This window comes from Juglans microcarpa x Juglans regia, chromosome 6S, assembly GCF_004785595.1.
Source record: "Juglans microcarpa x Juglans regia isolate MS1-56 chromosome 6S, Jm3101_v1.0, whole genome shotgun sequence".
NCBI lineage: Eukaryota > Viridiplantae > Streptophyta > Magnoliopsida > Fagales > Juglandaceae > Juglans > Juglans microcarpa x Juglans regia.
In genome coordinates this window covers 13230459-13249113 of record NC_054605.1, presented here as the reverse complement: position 1 = coordinate 13249113, position 18655 = coordinate 13230459, and the positions used below count along the sequence as shown (strand labels likewise).

The window sequence follows — 18655 nt, the reverse complement described above, 5'->3', positions numbered from 1 at the left end:
AGCACTAAGTATTTATTCATGGTAACTGCAATAACTGATTACTAAAAGGAAATTAAAATAAATATGGCTATGATAAATCAACAGCTTAAAAAAAACATTCCCACCATAGCCAACATCAATTAGGTTCACTAGGTGCTTGAGGAGCTTTACCTACAAAGCTGTTCTCTTGTGTTTATCAAGCCATTTGTTGATGCAGCAAGTTCAACAAAATACTAGCAAACTGTACCATCCTCCCTCTGGGTTGCAAGCTTCATTGTGGAGAATCCTGGATCGGAAACCTCCACAGCTACACTTCATCTCACAAACCAAGTTGAATGAAATCCAAATGCTCCATCAAAGAGTCAAAAAGGGCAAGTCTTCATAAGAGTAGAATTTTACCTTGAATTTTCAGGTTAACATCACTGAATCAAATCCTCCCTAGAGAAACAGAACATAAGCTTAGTAAAGGGGACACAACTAGCAGATTTTGGAGATCTTTTTTCATTGATGCAATTGAATGAACAGTTTGTCATAAAATTTAAAAACAAACACATTCTTAAAAGCACAATGAATATAGGAAGACAAAAAACTCAGTCATAATGAGAGAGAAAGAACCTTCAAACCTCAATTGATCAAGAAAAAGGGTAATATGAAAATAATTACTGCAGTTCATTTTCTCAGCTAATAATGAATTCACACTACATTTCTGCATTGTTGCAGTATAGTCAATTACATTGAGGTAATACAAATGACCCCAGAACATCATAGCTTGTTTAGGAGTTAAGTACATTCAGGTTAAGCGTTCACAATTTATTTCGAGAACATCAAAAGAATGCCACTTATATAAAAGAAAATTCGTGATTTACATCATTAAACCCGATTGCTGCTGCTGCCATTAGAATTTAGAGCTTTACAGTCTAGTCAACTTGGAAATGGAATCCTAGTTAGAAAGATCCCCTCTCATGTCAAATGTATGCCTCAGAACTTCAAGATTTGTGTGGCAGTTGACAGTACATTAGACAACCAGCTCTCACCCAACCACCTTGGAAGCCAAGCAGTGTTGCTGCCATGAAAGTTTAGGCTAATGATTCTACTAATAAGCTAGTCCAGCAAAGTTATATGATAACTCTTTTCGTTTCAAAAACTAACCTTCTTGCTCTCATCCATTAGTCACACTCGAAATCATCCCAAAATCTATATTCAGCTTCTAATTATTAATTGACACTTCATCAGTTACTTTGAAATCAAGCATATGCAGATCAAGATGGGCTGTTCCTCATGCTCTCCACTATTATCTCTTTAACTAGAAACCGCTTCGATCCTCTGCCACGTGTGCCCCTCCTGGATAGCATATCTCCCATTAGGTGGAGTTGGAAATTTACTAAAAAGTGTGATGAACAATTCGCATCCCTGGAATGGCCATACCCATTGATCTTTGACCATGATTTGCATAAAACAGTCTTGGTCTTAATAATGGCATTATTACAGTTCCACATATCCTCAAATTCTTAATGACACAAATTGATGATATCCCAATCAAATTAAGTATTCCAAAGGCAGCATGAAGCTTTCAGTGTTGGGAATTACATACCAAGACAATCTCCTTTTTTCATATAAATCGTCCAAAGATTTACAGATCTTATCACTTACAGACTGTTCATTTTTCTTATCATTAATATTTAAACATTAAACACTGTTTCTCACCTAGAACCAGGCTATACCTAGACCCAACTATAGCCTGGTTCTTTTGTAATTCCTCTGTCTCTCATCAAGTTTCTAATTTCTGAGGCTTCGTCCCATAGTTTGGCAGAGGCAAAAGTATTGGATAATAGTACATAGTTTCCAGGGTTATTAGGTTCAATCTCGAAAAGCCGGTTTGCTGCAATTTTTGCTAATTCCATGTTCTTATGTACTCTACATGCACCAAGCAATGCTCCCCAAGCACCAGCAGTTGGTTCTAAAGGCATTTTCTGTATAAAATCATATGCTTCTTCCAGGCGACCAGCTCGGCTAAGTATATCAACTATGCAGGAGTAGTGATCTGCATCAGGTTCTATTGAGTAATCTCTAATTGAATTAAAAATTAAGAAGCCTTCGTCAACAAGTAGTGAATGACTACAACCAGACAAAACACCATTAAAAGTAACAGAATTAGGCTTGGTTCCTGAGTCCAACATTTTCTGAAAAAGCAACAAGGCTTCTTCTCCTTTCCCATGCATAGAGTTTGCAATGATGATTGTGTTCCAAGCAACAGTATCCTTTTTTGGCATCAGACTGAAGACCTTTCGTGCGAGTTCCAAATCACCACATTTAGCATACATGAAAACCACAGCTGTTGTGGTCGTTAAGTCCTCAATAAACCAATTCCTAAAGATATAGCCATGAATCTCTTTGCCAGTCCCCAATCTTTCAAAATCTGTGCAAGCTGGTAAGACACTGGTAATAGTTATCTGATTAGGTCTGAAACCAGAATTTTGCATCTGTCCAAGCATCTCCAGCGCCTGTTCAGTTCTCCCATTTTGTGTGCATCCACCAATAACAGCATTCCATGAAGCATCGTTCAATTGGACACCGTCGAATTTCATCTTATAAAATAAATCAAGACCCTTCTCACATTCTTTGTTTGAGAAGTATGCTGTTAAGATTACATTCCACAACACAATATCTCGTTGAGACATGTTATCAAATACCAATTGGGCTTGCCTCATGCTTAGACAATTAGCATACATGCTAACAAGCGCACTACAAACAAATAAATTCTCTTGCATTCCATGCTTCACTACAAACCCATGAATCTCTCTTCCCAATTTCAAAGTTCTGAGTTCAGAGCACGCTGGCAGAATAGAAGAAACTGTCACCGCATTCGGTCTCACTCTATTTAACACCATCTCGCGAAATTCGTCCAAACCTCGTCGAGGTAGGCAACAAGTAACGTAACAAGACGTCAAAGTGGTCCAAGAAACCACATCTTTCACTGGTATATCATCAAAAACCCGTCTCGCATCTTCAACACACTTACATTTAGCAAACATATCAATCAACGCATTACCCAATAACGTATCTGAATGAAACCCGAATCGAATCGCATCCTCGTAAACCTCTTTGGCTTTTATAGTGTCCCTCAAAGTGGAACATGCCTTTGCGACCGACAGAAGTACTAGCTTATCGGGATTGATTTCCCGTGCTCTCAATAAAGAGTAAATCTTTATAGAATCCTTAGGAAGTCCATGTCTAGTGTAAGCTGAGATTAAGACAGTCCACGTGCGTAGGTCTGGTTCGCCAATTTTATCGAACAGGTTGCGCGCGCGTGGCAAATCACCAGAATCGCATGCTGCCTTCATGAATTTAAGGCCTAGCTGACTGGGAAGGTTGGTAGGAAGCTTTGGAACCATATGATCCTATGGTTTTAGCACCCAGTTTTGTTTTTCGTGCTCGAGCCTTTGTCAAGACTTGAACTTGAAAGCGTCGATCTTATAGACGAAAGCTGGAAGGAAACTGACAGAAATTCAGGACGAAGAAGAAGAAGAAACGACGCCACTTAGAGCAGCCTACCAATGACAATTTAGAGAATGTTTTAGATTTGAGAACTGTTATAGACATAAAAAGATTATATAAAAATAAATTTATAAATTGATATGATTTTACGATACTCATTAGATTTATTTTACACTAAAATTAATTTTATAATTTGACGTACTACATCAAGTTATCCCAATTTATAGATTTACTTTTGTATAATTATTTTATGACGAAAGTATTTCTCTTTAGATTTTCCAGCTGTCTATGACTCTACAAATTGTTAAATTGAGAAATAATATCTCACGTAAGGAAACTCACATATTATATAACTTTGTGGTATGTTAGATTGTAAAATTAATTTTATTATAAAATAGATTTAACATGAAAAAATCTATTCATCATCTTCTCATCATCCTATGCTGTAGTATTAGATGATAAGTTCAAAAGTAAAATATAATAAATAATCTCTAATAATCTAATGTCATATCATGCGAGGATGATGATAATTGAGATGATGAGTAATATTACTCATTTAATATATATCATATTAATTTATGGATTTACTTCTATAAAATTTCTTTCGAAATGTAATATTTTTCGATTGAATTTGCGACAAAAATATAATCATGAATCTTTTGCAATATGCATGCAAAAATTCACCTATTGCATACGAGAGATTCTACATTTTCCGAATGAGAAATTCTAGTCGTAACACCTAAAATGTAACATTGTTAATGCTACGTACGGGACGGGCTCAAGCCCATCATTTTTCTTTCTTATGGTTGTTGTAATATATCAATGTTGGTCATATTAACAATGCCATGCAGGTCATGTTTCACTTGGGATGTCACAAACAATCGACTTCTATCTCTATAATAACTAGAGTGTGTGGATGGAAGGATGGTATGATTTGTGTATGGGGTCTTACTGCATATAATTGCACACCATGTTGGAACGAGAGAAATAATCATCTCCGGCCCACAATAGTAGTTCGAGCTTCACGCATTGGGATTTGCAGCCCATAATGACGGTTTGGGGTATCGGTACGACGTCCGTACCTATATCCATAGTAATAAATAGAAAAAAAATACATAAAATGTAAATAAATAAAAAGATACGCAGATTTATGTGATTTAACAAAATATCTACGTCTAGGGATCGTTTGGAGGGCAAATTGACTATGATAAAAATATTTTACAGTCTCTCATGATCTCTTGTATCTTAATGTATAATAGAGCCTAAAGAAAATAATAATATCCATGAAGTCTCTCATCATGAAGTTGAAGATGATAATCATTTTCATCCGATGAGATCCTCTATTATTGAGGCCTTCGAGAGTGGTGAGGAAAAACAGTTTCATATCACCTCACTCTTTGTGTGTCCGACTTGCCTTCTTCCTTCAGCTCTTGCCTATCTAAGTTTTATTTTCCCTCTTGCTTCCTAATGAAGCTTTATGGTGGACTGTACCTGGTGCTATACATTTACCCCAACAAGGATCGAGTGAAATATGATTCTAAAAATTTCAGAATTTAGAACTTTGACGGAGTCAATTTTAGGCTCTGGCTAATTTGATCAGTTTGTTTTGCATGCATGCTTGATGTTGAAAATTGAAATAAAATCAGAGTTATTATTAGAAATCAGAACTAAAGATATTTTTGTTTTAAAAAATGATTGATGCATGGATAGGTGCACGTTGTAGGTAAAGATTATATTACTGTTTATGATAAGGAGAAGAGATCAGAAACATATGTGCTGGATTTTTCTTGGTTTCTTGAAACTCCCAAGTACTACTGAATTTTGAAGTACGATTTCAAAATAATGAATGTAAATTGAAAGAGAAATTCAATTCATCCGCATCCATAGATAAAGATCGAAGATCAAAAGTATAACTTCTCTAGCATCAGTACTCACCATCTAAAAACGAAAAATTCACAGGAATTACAATGAGTGAGAGAGAGAGAGAGAGAGATTGATTTCATGTTGGAACAAGAAACATCTCATGATGTTCATGATCTCCATATCCACCAAAGATCCTCATTGGGGCAATGAAAACTGCATATATAATCGAAGCAAAAGCAAACCAACCCATGAAAACCATCCAGCTTCTCCCATTATTAATATTACCATTTCCGCCAAAATTAGCAACTCTCCTCATTTCCTGCACTTTCTTTTCCTCCTCCACTGCTTGTATTTCCACATTTTGATGAGAAGGAGATGATGATGATGAAGATGAAGAAGAAGAACAAGGAAAACAACCTCCAGGCAGTTCATTGCTCACACCAGATTCATCATGTTCATGATCAGAATCATAAAAAGGCACCGATCTTACTAATTCAGTACTGATCTCTTGAACCAAATTAATACCATTAATCCTACCATACTTATATACCTTCTGATCATAATCATCATCTGATGATCTCCCAGCTCGCAAACCCATCTCAGTTTCATCCTCCACTGCCTGAAAAAGACGCCGCCCTTTCAACCTTCCGCTCTCGATCACCGATCTTCGCTCTCTAAGCATCTCTTCTGCTGCCAAATTATTTGTCCTTATCTTCCAGTACCCTCCTTTCGGAGGAGACAATTTCTGCTGAAGCGAAGATATGAGGTTTCTTGGGGAGCTGTCAAGCAGTTGATCAACAGCTTTAGCCATGGCTGCCGAATTATCTGTTGAATATCTACGTACTGTTCTGGGGATAGACTGGATGTAGGATTCCCATTCTTGCTGCAAAACCTCGAACTTCTGGTGCAGTTTAATATTATCTCCATCGTCTTCTTTCTCTACTATATGAGAAGAGTGGTCATTCATGGTGGGGTCCCACGATATTCCATTTTCATTCATTCTATCTTTGCTTTTGTATCGATATCGCACGTAAAAGATGGCTTTTTGAATTGAATCGAGAAGTAAAGAGGTTTTTTGATTTTGATTTGAATACGAGGATCAGATTATAGCGGGATAAGAACCACCCACGTTCTGGTTTTTCGTATTTTTGAAATTTTTTTTTTTTGAAAAATACTTTATCTATATAGACATTATACAATAATAAATCTACAAATTAATGTAATTTAATGTGATACGTCAGATTATAAATTTATTTTTATTATAAATTAAATATAATAGATTTAATGAAACGATGTCAATTTATAAATTTATTTATATAATTTTTTTTTATCTGTAAATTTTCTTTTTTTCTATTTTTCAGTAACGGAAGGAATTTAGACCCATCAATCAGGTTTGAATTTACAGATAAAATAATGATGATAAGCATGACCAGGCAATCTTAAATGCTCTCCCTTTTTGTTACTCGGATCTGAGAATTCCCTTTGCTTTTAGTTTTTTAGTTCCTTTTTCGTTGGTATTAATAGCCTAGGTGATATGTTTTTCACCTGCCCTCATCTTTTTAAAAATAAAAATAAAAATAAAACACTTTGTCCTCTCCTTTATGTTTTCCCCCCCTCTTGTTCGGAAGTAGGACTCCTTCTACTTATCCCTCAACATTTTTGTGTGAATTTTAAAATTTAAAATAGAGAGGTGAATACATGAAATAAGATTTACAATATTTGTTTAGCATTTAATTGTTTTAGAGAAAATCACTTTGAAAGATCTTAAATGCTGTAGAACTACTTTTTATATTTATCTCTCTCATTTTACGTTCTTAAAATTCCGACAAATTTGGGAGTCTTTGGATGATGTCAAGTATAAATTATCTCATCTATTGCAAAGCCACATCTTCCATTTCTAATTCATAAAGATTTATTTTATTTTCAAATCGATGTATAGAACACACCTAATAAGTATTTACATGAAAAAAAATACTAGCTAGTCCCGTCAAGTATACTACTCAAAGTTACCGCTAAAGCATTTTATTTTATTTTAAAGAAAAAATCTATTCATCATTATTTTTCTCATCATCTCATGAAATAGCATTAGATGATAGATTCACAAATGAAATATAATAAATAATCTCCAATCATCTAATGCCACATCATAAGATGATGAAAGGATGATTAAAATTTGAATGATGAATAGCATTACTCTTTTTTAAAAAAAAAAAAAAAAAAAAAAAGAACAAAATCAAAATATACTAAAGGTACACTTAAGGGGACTAAGTGAAGGGGGCTGAATAACACTACCTTTATATGAAATAGATTGTATGCTTTACACCCCGACTTATAATAGAATTTTACAATTCATAAACTTTAGAAGCTTAAAAGGTTCTCGTCACAAATGAATTGTATCAACCCTTATATATATTGTCATTGCCTATAATAGTTTTATACTTGGTAATTTCAATGATTTTATACATACGAAAATAGTCAAATTACAAGTATGTATTATATTCAAGTAGGGCATCAGTTAAGAAAGAAAATACAAATATTATTAACATGGTCTTATTCCCTTCAAGCAGGACAAATTGAGCAAATGAACGGTGACTTTATGGCAACTTACTATTCACGGTGTGTTTTTATTAAACTGTAAAACAGAATGGCCTCTCAAACTTTTCACAGGACTACTAGCACGCACCATAGATCGATTTTCCAGCTCTTAATACACATATACAACTTAAATGTGCACATTAAGAATATGAAAATGTCAGCCATAAAGTGTCATAACTTAAAAAGTCAGTGCAAGAATTGCAGAAATATCAGTATGTCCTACAATCTAAGCTTCAAACGTTAGGAACAACAACAATATATCCTCCAGAAGGGGTTAGTTTCTTGGATAAATCTGTGTAAATCTGTGACCGAAATTCTCCAATTAACTGCAAAGAAGCTATCACAAATGCTTCTAGTAATACCTCTCTTTCAAAAGCTTCCCTCAGAAAGGCAGATCAACTTCCACTCTCAGGGTTTGAAATGTCTTCTATTATGCCTTTTCCATCCATAGCATCGAAGAAGAAGAAATTTTTTAGGGGTTCCCCTTTGCCTGAGATCGCTTTGATAACCTCCTATGAATATCATGATGAAAAATGTCATAACAATGTGTTAAACATTCTGAAAACACACTGGTAACAAAGTAACTTGATATGGCACCTGTCCAAGGATTCCTCCAATGATGGCACAAACTGGAGGGAATTCTCTAGTACCCATTACCAATCTTTCAAGGAGTTTGTCAGGAACATGAGATTCATTCAGTGACTGCCACAGAATTATGTAAGCAAGGGTGAGAAGATGAAAAATGTGATTACAAAAAAAAAATAAAGAACAAATTCCAAGTATAATACATTTGCCTCACAAAGTTCCTTTTTCAGCTTCAGGATACCAGGAAGATCTGCACTTGAAACATCCCCTGGATTACGCCCCTCAACCTCTTCAAACCTTTCCATCACTGGAACAAGAGTGAGGATAATTTAGTCATTACCATTCTATGGATGTAGACAATTTGTACCAATTAAAGCCAATCTCAAATGCACAAGTGAAAACAAAATAAGGGGGATGATAAGCAACATAAATTTTTTTCATTATATTTAACTTAGAAGCTACAATTATATAATTTACCAGACCTCTCATGGCAAAGTATAGCTTTGTCACTTTCCTTGGAAGTGCCCGCCAGGGTACTGAAATCGCTTCCTGCAATGGAAGTATTATAATCAGAAACTTTCTCTGAAGCACGCATTAGCTGTAGTCAGAAAAAAGTGCTAAACACTGATACATCTTATTCAATAAACTTATTCTGTTTCAACTTATTCAATATAAACTGATACATCTTATTCAATAAACTTATTCTGTTTCAACTTCATATAGGGGCCCTGACTCCTTATTCCTGGTACGTTCATATGTTAGGATACGTCTATGAAGCTTAAAGAAATCACAGCTGTTGGTGTAGAGTGGCGATCGCATGGCACTCAAATGGGAACGTTAGGGTTAGATTCAAATTTTACAATAAATCCCCCCTCTCCACCTCCATACTAATGAATGGGTAAATAAAAGCTCATTGGAAAAATGGGATGTAGTACGAGTAGGGTATGTAGATAGAGTAATTCAACAGCATCAATGGAAAGAACCATAAAGCCATACCTCGATACTTGGATACTGAAGTTGGCACTTGATGTTCTCGTCAAGTTTTTTCTGCCAAGAAATTATAACAAAAAGCATTAAAATAAGTACTGCTTCTGTCAATGAGCATAAAATCTAAAAAAAAAAAATTAAATGGTAAAGCTGCTAAAAAGCTAAAGCATACAAAATACTGGTCGAAGCATGGGTCAAGCAGAAACATTTTAGCACTATCATATGAGCTATTAACCATTCCAGAGCCATAGCAATTCAGTTGAGACTCTTGATATTAGTACAGAGAGTCAGGTTCCATTTTCTGTTAACTCCTAGGGCTTGAATACCAATCTAAAGTAACAAGCTCACAGTGACATATCCACCAGAGATATCATATGAGTACACTGTATAAAAAGAAGTAAATGTTAAAATTGTTTGATGCAGCAGACATGGCATGCACTAATGCCTTTTTTTCAAATAAGTAAACAGTAGCAGTCATGCTAGTGTTATTTTTCATCCAAATCAACAGTTAATAAAACAAATAAAACAGCCATGTACATAAAGCAAGAAAATTAAGCCAACAAAGCAGCACCCACAGTGAAACAAAATTTGGTATTGCTACGTTTGAAGTCAAATAGTGACAGAACAAAGTGAAGCTAAAATAACACAATAATACAGAGGAAAAAAAACAAACAAACAAACGACCCCTAGCAACAGAGAAAAGTGAAGATTTAGATGGAGTAAGATGATCACCTTTGAATATCTATGGTGTTGCAGGTCGACAAATATTTCACCACAAGAGTCTCTACAATCAACTGTATAGAATGCTATATGCTTTGATAACTTCCGGCATTTCTCATTGATTGATTTCTGCAGCCGAGAGTTTTGGAACATGTCAAAGAAACTTATACAGAAGCAATGAATACATATTAAAGGAATCATGTTTTTGTAGAGTACTTTGGTTGCAAGGGAGCAACAACTGGCAACTACGACATCATAATTATCAAAGAAATCCCCACCAAAGCTCGAAATGTCACCTGCAAGATTGGAAATTGAGTTTTAATAATATATTTTTCACATTTACTTGCACCAATAAATGTAGATAATCTTTTGTACCCACCAAGTAACAATAAATGTAGATCATTAGTTAAACCAAGTTGATGCTGTCGGAGTTTGTAAATTCATTAACATGGAAATTTTTGTACAAATATTATACACATGATAAGAATCTTCAACTATAACACTAGCAAGTTGAACGAGAACTGAAAAATATTAAAAGGATGCAAAAGCAAAAAGGAATAAACCTTTTTCTACTGAAACACGAACCATCGGGTTGAAGTCTTTCAAAGAATCACAACAAAGCTCGGCAAGCGTCTTTCCACCATACGCATTCTCATCAGGAGGTATCAAAAAGTTCGCAGAGATAGCTTCTTCAGTCGCGACCCGATCATCCACCAATGTCAAACTACTAACTCCCGCTAGAACAATGTTCTTGCAAAACTACCCATAAAAATATCGAATTGACACTAAAATTACTGAGAGAGAAATAAGCCAGCTTCATCGAAGACGGTTCCATGAAAATTGTTAAAGAAACTCAGATTTACCTCAGCAACAGTCCCTTTCATTCCACATACCAATATATGAGCTTTGCTCAGTCTAGGGCAAGAAAATTAAAAAAGAAAAAAGAGAAACTTCAAATTAAATATTTCAACACGAAAATTAACAAATTGTTACACAAATTATTGATAAGAAAAGCAAACCATACACTGTAATATTTAATATCATTGAATAAAAAAAAACATGAGCAGAGATAAATAACACACACACATATAATTACCTTCTTTGTGTATCAACACCCCAAACCCTAATTTGGCGGTCATAGAGTGCAGTCTCCTGCTCCGTCAACACCTCGCCGTCCATTCCTTACTGCAGCCTATTCCACGAATTCAAAGCCTCCAACGAGTGCGGAACCAAAAAGGAAACCCTGATAATCGGAATTGAAACCCCAGAATAGCTCGAAGGGTAAAGTAAAGGAACAGCAGCAGCAGCGTCGTAGCGAGAAGAACTCACGATCCGGTTTTGGAAACTCTGGGCTCACTCGCTTACCATTTGGGCCTTCTTTTCCTTGGACCTTCATTACAAATTATAAAAAAGAGACTATTGGGCTGGTTAAATCCAGCCCAATTATATCCATTTCAAGTATTTGCAATGAAGATGATAACTTAAAGCTTTGGGAGTTTTTATAATAATAAATTTATAATTAATCTATAATTATTTTCTCACTCTACTTGAAACGAAGGGTATTTATGTAAAATTAAAAATTATAAAATATCAAAATTACACTAGTTGATTTAAAATGAGTTGTAAAATAATTGTAAGTGTATCATTAAAATTTTGTGTCATTTTTTTAACTATCTCAAGTCTATTCCTCTCTTTTTAAAAGAAAAAAAAAATCTTTAAAAGGTACGGAGAAAAATTAGATAATCATAAATTATTTAAAAGAAATAAAATTTTCCTCTCAAATATTTTGTTAATCTTAATTATCGGGGCCCACACGTTATTGTCTCACATATGGGTGTAACTAGTTCGATTTGGTCCGATTTTGAATATATTTTATAACCGAACCGATATACACAATTTTGGAAATCTAAAAGTAGATATGGATTGATTTATCACCGAAATTGAAACTTTCGATTTTTTCAATTTCAATCTAGTTCAATTTGATTTTTTCAGTTTCAGTCCGGTTTGATTAATATTAATAACTTAATATTAATAATCATGTTTAAGATTAAAAATTTGTGTTATAATAAGTTAGCATATAATATAATATAAATAAATGTATATATATATTCTGGTCCGATTTGGTTCAAACCTATTTTCAAAACGTGAAAATGGGGACCGAACTCGAACCAAACTGGACCGTTCCTAAACCTATCCAAATATATTTTTTTTTCACTCCTAGTCCCACAATTTAGGAAAAAAAAAAAAAAAAAAAAAAGGGGGGGATGACATGTACGCGTGGTCCAAAGTTCTTTTGCATGACTAAATTTTTGTGTCTGCATCTTCTTGTGTGAAGAAGTTGCAGACATGGGACTTTTAACATGCCAATAGGACATTGAAGTAAGTGAATTGTTCCTAAAAAGAATAAGCTGCTTCTGTGCCTCCTTGACAGTCCACAATACTACCTTTAGTCCTACACCATCAATATTAATCTTAACCATAGAAAAAGTAATTTAAAGCAACCAATAGTGTAGATGCATATCACATTATATTGAAAGTTTCAAAAAGATGTTCATACTGTGAAAATAATTTGTGATAATATATAAAATAAATAATAAAATATAACTTTTCACATAAGGTTAAGTTTTTGGGATAAATGATTATTACACATGATATTAGAGCAGATGTTCTAAGTTCAAACTATGATTTTATACTCTACCTCATTTAATTAAATATTACACGTATTGGGCCATCCGTGAGAGAGAGTCTGACCTGCACGTGATATAGAGTATTAAGATATAAAATAAATAATAAAATCTACATATTTTCATAAATTTAAATTTTTGAGATAAATAGTGATTTCACATAGTATCACTTTTAAAAAAAATAAATTTTATTATTTATTTTATATCTTAACAGTATGATGGTGGTCAGGCAAGTATGCCCCATCATCTAGTGGTTTAGGACATATCTTTTTCAAGTAGGTAGTTGAGATTCAAATTCTCCTTAATATAAGTATTACGAAAGGAAGTTGAACATGGCCTCATGATATGCATGCTTTATTTCCGAATCAATTGAAGTCTATCTTGCACATTGAGTCTAAGCATATTCAAATAATAATTATAATGTAAATGAATCTCTTCAGTTTTCACCTTTCAAGACAAACACAACCATGCTAAATAAATGCTAAAGAAATGAGTCCTAGAAAACATGACATGAACGGTAAAGTATGATAACATGTCATGGGCATGGACATATGCCTAATAACCAGTCAAGAGTCATGTGCCAAATGAATTACGTATATATGGGCCATAAACTCGATAATATGTCCTGAGTTCCGAGCATGTTGAAATAAGACTTTGAATATGACTTTTGAGTAATGAGGAGCAATGAAAGTAATCAGATTGACCTGATTTCATCTGATCTGTTAGATCTATTTTATAATAAAAATAATTTTATTATCTAACAAATTATATCAAATTAACTTATAAAATTATTTTGATTTTATCACTTTATCACTAGGTTATTTCCCAATTTAAATTATCAAATCTCTTCTATATGTCTTTCTCTTTTACCCACTATATCTTAAAATTCAAATAAAAATCTTGAAAATGTGAATCCTAATTTCAGTAACGCATGATACGAGGTAGAGGCCAATAAAATATGACGTGAGCCATGAGCACGTTGGAATATAAATGGCCCAATTTGAATGGATTTCTTTTAACAAATAAGTTGGTGCCACGTGGATAAGATTTAAAAAAAATCAGCTGAAACAGTCCCAAGCAGCTATCCGTTGCCATCAAGAGAAGCCAGCAAAATAATCAGCGTACTTTATGGGGGCCCTCCATAAATAATGATTAAGGTAGGCTTGGCCATACTCTCCACTCTCCACGAAAAGTCTTTGAGGCAAGCCTCAAGATTCCCTTTTAATACTTATAAATTGGTAAATAATATTTTATTAAAAAAAATTTGAGAACTTGATAAAATTTTACATAGATAATATATTTAAAAGTTTTGTTATATATTAGTTATTATTTATTATATATTTTCTGTACTTTATTTTTTTTTTATATTTTTTTATAAAGTATGAAATGTATATAATAAATAATAGCTGATGAGAAAAATTATTTTATATTTAATATGTTTAAATTGATTAACATTTTTTTTTTAAAAAAAATGGAAAAGAGATATGAAAAAAGAAAAAACGAAAGAAAAAAAGAGAAGACATGACATGAAATGTGAAACACAATGTCACCATGCTTTATCTTAAGCATCAATCTCTTGTACTTTCTTTCCCCTGGCTCACAAAAGTTGAAAGCAACCAACTGGGTAGGGAGGCAGCCCCCATTGGCCTTCTCTTCTCTCAACCCATAGTAGAAACAAACCCTAAGTATGGAGAATAGAAAATACTAAAAAAGCTATAAAGTTAACTTAGAAAACCCAACAAATCTAATCTCCTCTTGGTCCCCCCCCTCCCCTTCCCCCCATTGGAGCTCCTCACATACTTGATGATACTTCCTCACTACTGAGCTATTCTGCTTAATATGCACAGCCTCAGGTTTTACTAGCTACTTCATTGGTTGTAAATGCTGCAATCCTTGTTAGTGAATGAGTGGCTGGAAAGAGCAAACTGTTCTTCCTTTGCTGTGATTGCCTGTAAGTATTCTGTGACTTCTTTCTCTTGTTTCTTTATTCTAGTTCTTACCCTTGTTTGCAATTTTTTGTTTTTTTTAATTAAAACGTAAACTTTCTGTTTCTGATATAGTTTCTTGTATTAAACTATTTTTTGGCCTTTTATTTCAGCTAAAAATGGTGATTTTTCAAAGATTCCTTTTGCACTTGTAGCTTTGCGGCTCTATTTATAGTTATTTTAGATTTTATTTTTTACTTTCTACTGTTGCTTTGTTTGAAATTTGATACAATTTCAAGCTACCCCATAAAGATGTATGCAAATTCATTTTTGTCATATTTTCGATTGTTTGGGTTCCTAAAACAATGCTTATTCCCCAAATGATTTGCAATTCTTGACTTGTTGCTCCTGTTTCAATTTGATGCTGTTGTGTAATAATTTCTCCAAGGGTGACTCAATTTCATAGTGGAAACAGAAGCTTTAAAAGGTTGGGGAGATCAGGTGTGTGGAGAAGTAGAAGAAATCTAGAAGTAAGAGAGTTTGTATGGACTGGCACTTGAAAGCACCTTGGGGTTTGACAGAACTAGAACGAGAAACATTTCCCAACACACAAACGGTAGGCGGGTCAAGTAGCTTTGGTGGTCACAGGACCAGTAAAGTGGAGTTTTCAGTAGATTTGAAGCTTGGACAGTTGGGTAATTCGGCCAATGAGCTACTGAATAAATGGAAGGAGCCCGAAGTCTCAAAAATATCATCTCCAGCTTCTGGGTCATCAAAGAGAGCAAGAGCAGCTAACAATGGTAACCAGCCAGTGTCGTGCCTAGTTGATGGGTGCACTTCAGACCTCAGTAATTGTAGGGACTACCATAGGCGCCACAAGGTCTGCGAGCTCCATTCGAAGACTCCACAAGTAACCATTTGTGGCCGTAAGCAACGGTTCTGCCAGCAGTGCAGCAGGTACTATACGAGTGATGGTATATGTGGTTCCAGCTTGTGTAAGTCACATCAGCTGTGCAGTTGATTACTTGAATTCTGTTTTAGGAATGTGTATTCCTTTGGCCAATGAGTTATAATCTACTTTTTGTTAATTGGGTATTCTTCCTTTTCTGGTAGCTTTTTGTGTCCTTGTCTATCATTCAGATCTAGAGTGTTTGCTAATTAAAAGCATCTGAACTTATCTAAGATCTTCGACCTGTCACTTGAGGCTTATAAAAAAAAGCATCGGAACTGCACCTTGCGGTCTCTTGCTTTTAGGGATATCTGGTGTTACTTTCTTTGAGAGGTGTAATCTTAAGCAGCAAGAATTGGACAGAAGCATCCTTTCTGCATATAATAGCAAGATAAAGAGTAGATTAGTACACAGAGATTGCTAACTGAAAGAAAAATATATTTATATCATGTGAAAGAGCCACTGAGGAGCTGAGTTTATTTATATATATATTTTTTCCATATGCTGTGTCTAGGAGCACTCTCACATGGCCTTAAAACCTTCTCATTATATGCTAGCTGTGACTTATCCTTAACGCTCTTTATCTATTCATGCCTGTAGATGGCTCATCCAACAAAAGGTCACCCTCTAACATAAATTATTATTCAATTTTATATGCTCAAAAGTAGAGGCAATGACAAAGGCAGCTGAAATTAATGAGAAACCAGAAGCTTCCTATCAAAATTTTCATAAGATCTTTGCAGATGACTAGCCTGGATTCTTCCTCACACTGTTCCTCTTGTGCAAATGTGATGAATATAAATTTTAGGCGATATCTCAATGATACTCCATTTCTTAAGTTATTATGCATAGAAACCTTCTAGACTGCTCCATTACTCCTTGCAAGCCTAGTTCCTGAGCTTCCACCACTCTTTTCATAGGTTCCATTCGCTGGAGGAATTTGATGAGGGAAAGAGAAGCTGTAGAAAACGTCTTGATGGACACAATCGAAGGCGGAGAAAGCCTCAGCCAGAACCCCTGTCTCGATCTGGGAACTTCTTGTCCAATTACCAAGGTTAGCTTTGACAATAGATGATTGAACCCGTTGTCAGCACTGAAGTAGAAATGTGTGCTGGTATGCATGCACATACATACACAATTAAGCTTTTGGGACTAATATTTTCCTCTAGAACTCTTATGAAGGGGAAAAAAAAAAAAATCCTCTAGAACTGTTTGTGTTGAACATCCAGTTGAGTGCTCCATTATTTTCTTTGACTAATGGTAAGTTGAGGAGCTAGTAGCCACTACAGTCATGTCTAGATGCCTATTTCAATCTCTGCTAAGACAGCTATTGTTTTCCTTTTTCCTGCTAGAGAAAATTATGATTATTAATATGATTTTCAAACTGCACAGTAGCTCTTTTAAACTACTTCTAAAGGCAAAAAGTTCCCCATTTTGGAAATCATTTTAACTGCAAATATTCATGAATTTATTCAATCCAGCATGACTATGAAATGCACATGGATATTAGCATTTAACGTTGTTTTTATAGTTGGTTCCTCTTCAAAGTTGCTTCAAGTTCAGCTTACAAACGAAGGTAGTTCTAATCCCAAACTGATTTTGACCGGTTGTTGACAGTCTATTAGGAACCTATACTATAGTAATGTTGAGAAGAGCACCAAAAGACTGTAGATGATCTTAACAATATAAACTTCTCTCAGTAAATATATTTATTCTTTTCTTTTTTCTTTAATTATTTTTTCAGGCATCCAGTTGACACCATTCTCCAGTTCACATGTATATCCCTCCACCACCATGGTGAGCCCAGCCTGGGCTGGAGTTCTCAATAGTGCAGCAGATGCCAGACTTCATAACCAGCAGCAACAATTATGGCTACTAGATAAAGAAAAACTGTTTCTTGGATCCTCCCCCAGTACTCACAGCGCCAATCATCTTGGAGGGAAGCAAAGGTCATTCTTGCAGGGCGGCAGCACCATGCTAAACCACCATTCATCTCTTGAAGCTCCTGTCTGCCAGCCACTTCTGAAGACCATTGCTTTATCAGAAAGTGGTGCGGCTAGGAGCAAAATGTTTGGTGACAGGTTAACGACACAAGTCCATGATTCGGATTGTGCTCTCTCTCTTCTGTCATCACCTCAGGCACAGTCATCTGGGCACGCTTTGAACCACGAAGTGCATCCTAACTCAGTCTCCCTGGTGCAGCCCCTAGGCTCAAGTTTACATGTAAACAGCTTAGACCCCATGAATTCAGTTCTGATGTCCAGTGGCAGTGACAGTAACATTCATTGCCGTGGAAGGTTTCACATGGGATCCGAGGAATCACAAGTGAATGAAACCCCTCAAACATTTCCCTTCAATTGGGAGTAAAGACATTATTCTGATTTTACCTTCTTGCAATATGATTCTGGATTCTTTTGGGGTCGATCAATTGCAGGTTTCTTCTCTCTAAATGTAAGATGTTTGTTTATTAAATTCCTTTGATCCGTGAAAGTAATTATACTATTGAAAGTAATTATACTATCCTTATGTTTATGTGAGTAAATACCATGGCTCTGCATTTTGATGCTGAGCTGATTGTGTGGAAAATTCAAGTTTCCTTTGTTTTGTTTTCCCCTTTCTAAAGTTCCATGTTTACTCACCCATGATGGCAACATATTTTATCAAATCCTGTTAGTTGTATACTTCTATAGCTCCCTATTCCCATGTAACATGAGATTTTGACTTTTGAGTTCCCTTGTATAAAAGAGTAATGCTACTCATCATTTCTTTTACCATCATCATCTCATCACGTGGTATTAAATAATTAGAGACTATTTATTATGTTTAACTTGTGAACCTATCATTTAATGCCACATCAAGAGATGTTGAGAGGT

At 34.9% G+C, this 18655-nt stretch overlaps 3 protein-coding genes across 4 annotated transcripts; 1 reads left to right on the top strand and 2 right to left on the bottom strand.

Moving 5' to 3' along the window:
- Positions 1-627: 627 nt before the first annotated feature.
- LOC121236636 (pentatricopeptide repeat-containing protein At2g13600-like) lies at positions 628-3555 on the bottom strand. The gene is made up of 2 exons (XM_041133073.1): positions 1707-3555; positions 628-1549 (listed from the first exon to the last, which is right to left on the bottom strand). The coding sequence occupies exons 1-2, from the start codon at positions 3369-3371 to the stop codon at positions 1361-1363; spliced, it is 1854 nt and encodes a 617-aa protein (XP_040989007.1). The 5' UTR covers positions 3372-3555; the 3' UTR covers positions 628-1360.
- Positions 3556-8079: 4524 nt separating this feature from the next.
- Positions 8080-11532, bottom strand: LOC121237868 (SUMO-activating enzyme subunit 1B-1-like). Its single transcript, XM_041134774.1, has 10 exons — positions 11321-11532; positions 11088-11139; positions 10788-10983; positions 10441-10520; positions 10237-10353; positions 9514-9564; positions 9000-9066; positions 8721-8824; positions 8530-8634; positions 8080-8444 (listed from the first exon to the last, which is right to left on the bottom strand). Exons 1-10 carry the CDS (start codon positions 11401-11403, stop codon positions 8328-8330), a joined length of 972 nt encoding a protein of 323 aa, XP_040990708.1. The 5' UTR covers positions 11404-11532; the 3' UTR covers positions 8080-8327.
- Positions 11533-14487: 2955 nt separating this feature from the next.
- On the top strand, positions 14488-18368 carry LOC121237854 (squamosa promoter-binding-like protein 13A). 2 transcript variants are annotated; one of them, XM_041134755.1, is made up of 4 exons: positions 14488-14859; positions 15309-15790; positions 16703-16836; positions 17527-18368. In XM_041134755.1, the coding sequence occupies exons 2-4, from the start codon at positions 15378-15380 to the stop codon at positions 18147-18149; spliced, it is 1170 nt and encodes a 389-aa protein (XP_040990689.1). In that variant the 5' UTR covers positions 14488-14859; positions 15309-15377; the 3' UTR covers positions 18150-18368. The 2 variants fall into 2 exon arrangements, with proteins under 2 accessions (XP_040990689.1, XP_040990690.1); XM_041134756.1 differs by having other exon boundaries at positions 15282-15790.
- Positions 18369-18655: the final 287 nt, after the last annotated feature.